This window comes from Lycium ferocissimum, unplaced genomic scaffold (genome assembly GCF_029784015.1).
Source record: "Lycium ferocissimum isolate CSIRO_LF1 unplaced genomic scaffold, AGI_CSIRO_Lferr_CH_V1 ctg3891, whole genome shotgun sequence".
NCBI lineage: Eukaryota > Viridiplantae > Streptophyta > Magnoliopsida > Solanales > Solanaceae > Lycium > Lycium ferocissimum.
In genome coordinates, this window is record NW_026725522.1 from 34,139 (window position 1) to 38,413 (window position 4,275).

Sequence of the window (4,275 nt, forward strand, 5' to 3'; positions counted from 1 at the left end):
ATGTGGGTAGTCCCCAGTCCCCGGTTCTTGACCGATCTTCTTAGTATTAGTAGCACGCTGTACGACGCTGCCTCATTAAAAACCTAGCTGGAAAACCCATCTCGGGACAAAATTGGTCGAAGGAAAAAAGAATGCAGCACGTGCTTTCAGTCCTAAGTCTATGACTTCTCGACTTTCATTGTGCTGCTTTCGATGTCCACTTTGATATATGCCTGCATGGTTAGACTTAAAAGAATAGAAAGGTAAAGATTATTCATACCTTAGCAATAGTATCATTTTAGGTGCGCCACATTCCAATTGTTTGAAATATGTTTTCCATTTTTATAATCGAGCTGATAGGAGCCTTTCCCGGTTATGTCGGTTATTCTATATAGTCCTTCCCAATTCGGGCCCAATTTCTCTTCATTGGGGTTCTTAGTGTGGAGTGTGACTTTTCGCAGGACCAAGTCCCCAGTCTGAAAATGCCTAAGATTAGCTCTCCAGTTATAATATCTTTGCATCTTTACTTTTGAGCTGCTAACCGGACATAGACAGCTTTTCTTTTTTCATCTGCTAGATTTAGACCAGTGGTCATGGCTTCGTGATTCGATGCCTCTGTAGCATGCTGAAACCTTAAGCTTGATTCACCGACATCGATGGGTATTAGTGCCTCGGCTCCATACACTAGGGAGAACGGGGGTTCCCCGTCGGATCTTACCGCTGTATGATATGCCCATAAAACCTCAGGTAAAATCTCCTTCCACCTGTGCTTAGACCCGGTCAACCTTTTATTCAAGTTCTATAATATAATTTTGTTTGTCCATTCAGCTTGACCATTCACACTTGGATGATACGGGGTTGACAAGATCTTTTTGATATTGTATTCTTCAAAGAACTTGCTGACTTTGCTGCCTATGAACTGCTTCCCGTTATCACATGCAATTTCTACTGGTATCCCGAATCGACAGATTATGTGTTCATAAATGAAGTCGATGACTTCCTTTTCTCTAACCTTCTTGAATGCCTGTACTTCAACCCACTTAGAGAAATAGTCAGTCATAAGTAAAATATAGTGTGCCTTACCCGGAGCCCAGGGCAAAGGCCCTAGTATGTCCATTCCCCATTTCATGAATGGCCATGGAGAAAGGACAGAATGAAGTTCCTCTCCCAGTTGATGTATCGAGGGAGCGTGTCTTTGGTACTCGTTGCATTTTTGGACGAACGCTTTTGCATCCTTTTCCATATCGTTCCAATAGTAATCGACTATGATCAGCTTACGTACCAGTGAATCGGCTCCCGAGTGGTTTTCACAAGTCCCCTCGTGAACTTCTCTCATAGCATAGTCGGTTTCTCCTGGCCCTAAATACCTTGCCATGGGACCGTAAAATGACCTTCAGTATAACTGGCCGTCGACCAAGCAAAATCTAGCTGCCTTGGCTCGAAGGGCCCTCGATTCTTTGGGATCGGATGGCAGTTTCCCCATTTTAAGATAATCTATATACTTGTTTCTCCAATCCCAAGTTAAACTGATCGAATTTACCTCAGCGTGGCTTGTCTCGATAATTGAGCTCATCAATTGTATCGCGGCACCAGAGTTGAACCCCTCGAATTCGACCGATGAGCCCAAATTAGCCAATGCATCGGCCTCGTTATTCTGATCTCGAGATATATGTTCAAGTGTCCACTCTTTGAATCCGTGCAACACTACTAGCAGCTTGTCCAAGTATTTTCTCATCATGTCTTCTTTGACGTCAAATGTCCCATTCACATAATTAACCACGAGGAGGGAATCGCATTTGGCCTCAATGACCTCGGCCCCCAAGCTCTTGGCCAGTTCCAGACCTGCAATCATAGTCTCATACTCAGCTTCATTGTTATTGAATTGAACAGATCTAATAGATTGCCTTATTACATCACCAGTGGGTGGTTTAAGAACGATCCCCAACCCGGACCCTTTCACATTGGAAGCACCGTCCGTGAATAAGGTCCAAAGCACCGAACTAGTCCCCGAGGTAAGGAGTAATTATTTATCGACCTCGGGGATCATGGTCGGTGTAAAGTTGGCCACGAAGTCTGCTAGTATTTAGGATTTGATAGCAGTTCGGGGTTTATACTTAATATCGTACCCGCTAATCTCGACAGCCCATTTTTCTAACCAGCCTGAGAGTTCGAGTTTATGCATAACAGTCCTTAACGGGTATGATGTTATGACACCTATGTGATGACACTAAAAGTAAGGTTTTAATTTCCTAGATGCACTCAATAACGCAAGTGCTAATTTTATTAAGTGCGGATACCTGGTTTCAACGTCACCTAAGGTCCTACTCGCAAAATAAATTGGGTATTGCGTGCCTTCTTCTTCTCGAACCAGAATGCCGCTTACCACTATCTCGGACACCGCCAAGTACAGGTATAACTGCTCGTTTGCCTTTGGTGTGTGCAGCAAAAGAGGGTTTGATAAATACCTTTTGAGTTCTTCTAAATCCCTTTGACACTCGGGGGTCCAGGCGAAGTCGGTCTTTTTCTTCAGTAACAAGAAAAATCGATGACTTTTATTTGAGGATCTAGAGATGAAGCGGCTTAGTGCAGCTATCCGCCCGGTCAATGTCTGCACCCCTTTGATGTCGTCTACAATGGTGATATCTTTTATTGCCTTTATCTTGTCCGGGTTGATCTTGATCCCTCGATTCGAAACCATAAAGCCAAGGAAATTACTCGAACCGACACCGAAGGCACATTTTTCTGGGTTCAGCTTCATGTTGCATTTTCTTACTATATCGAAAGTTTCCTGCAAATACTTTAAATGGTCATCTACTCGTAGGGAATTAACAACCATGTCATCTATATAAACTTCCATTGATTTTCCTATTTGGTGCTCAAACATGCGGTTAACTAGGCGTTGATAGGTGGCATCGGCATTTTTTAGGCCGAACGACATTACATTATAACAATATGTGCCAAACCTAGTCACAAAAGAAGTTTTTTCTCGGTCCTCCGGGTCCATTTGTATTTGTTTATACCCGGAGTGGGCATTGAGGAAGCTGAGCATCTAGTGCCCTGCCGTAGCATTGATCATTCGGGCATGCCTTATTTAAATCTTTATAATCTATGCACATTCTAAACGTGTTTCCCTTTTTAGGTATGACTAATACATTAGCTAACCAATCCGGGTACTTAACTTCCCGAATGAATCCTATTTTAAGGAGAATAGATACCTCATCTTTGATGAATGCATGCTTGACCTCGGGCTGTGGTCTTTTTCTTTGTTTAACTGGAGGGAAACTTGGGTCCAGACTCAGCTTGTGAGTTGTCACTTTTGGTGGGATACCTGTCATATCTAAATGGGACCAGACAAAGCAATTGGTGTTAATTTTAAGAAGCTTAATAAATTTTTTCCTGAGCTCGGAGGTTAACCCCGTGTCCAGGTATACCTTCCTGTCCGGTAGATGAATGAACAATATAACTTGCTCAAGTTCTTCGATCGTTGACTTAGTGGCGTCTGAATCGTCGGGTACCACGAAGGATCTCGGGACCCCATGGTCGATTTCTTCATCTGGTGCGTTTTTTTCACGATTTTCCAAGGACACGGGGATCGAAATCTGTGATTGCTATTTGGTGTCTTCCATTTTGTTCGACTTCCCGTCCTTCAACACCAGAGCCTTAGCTGCCGAAGCCGCTTCCTCGACTGCGAGCATTTTCTTTGCAGCTTGTTGCTCACCATGAACCGTCTTGATTCCTTCTGGGGTCGAGAACTTTAACACTTGGTGCAGAGTTGAGCGCACTGCCCTCATGTTGTGAATCCATGGTCTTCCAAATAATGCATTGTATCCCATGTCTCCTTCAATAACGTAAAACTTGATCTGTTGTGTGGTTCCAGCTGGGTTAACCGGCAAGGAGATTTCACCCTTCATTGTTTCGCAGGCTATGTTGAACCCGTTGAGGACTCAGACGACTGGCACAATCTAGTCTAGTAGTCCCAGCTGCTCGATGACTCTCCATCGGATGATATTAGCTGAGCTACCTGGATCAATCAACATACGTTTAACTCTAAATTTATTAACTAGGACAGATATTACTAGTGCATCGTTGTGGGGCTGAATGATGCCTTCTATATCCTCGTCGCTGAACGAGATGGGTCCCTTGGGGTCATAACTCCGTGTACGTTTTTCTCTAGTGATGGAAACTTTGGTACGTTTCGTTATTGGTCCTTGGGGAATATCCACTCCCCCAATAATCATGTGGATCACATGTTGAGGCTCTTCCTGTCCATCTTGCTTGTTGGCATCCACGTTCTTG

General features: G+C 43.7%; 1 protein-coding gene across 1 annotated transcript; it reads right to left on the reverse strand.

Annotated features, from left to right (window-relative positions):
• Positions 1-502: 502 nt before the first annotated feature.
• LOC132044232 (uncharacterized) lies at positions 503-2,917 on the reverse strand. The gene is made up of 3 exons (XM_059434721.1): positions 2,445-2,917; positions 1,520-1,871; positions 503-778 (listed from the first exon to the last, which is right to left on the reverse strand). The coding sequence occupies exons 1-3, from the start codon at positions 2,915-2,917 to the stop codon at positions 503-505; spliced, it is 1,101 nt and encodes a 366-aa protein (XP_059290704.1).
• Between the last annotated feature and the right edge of the window lie 1,358 nt (positions 2,918-4,275).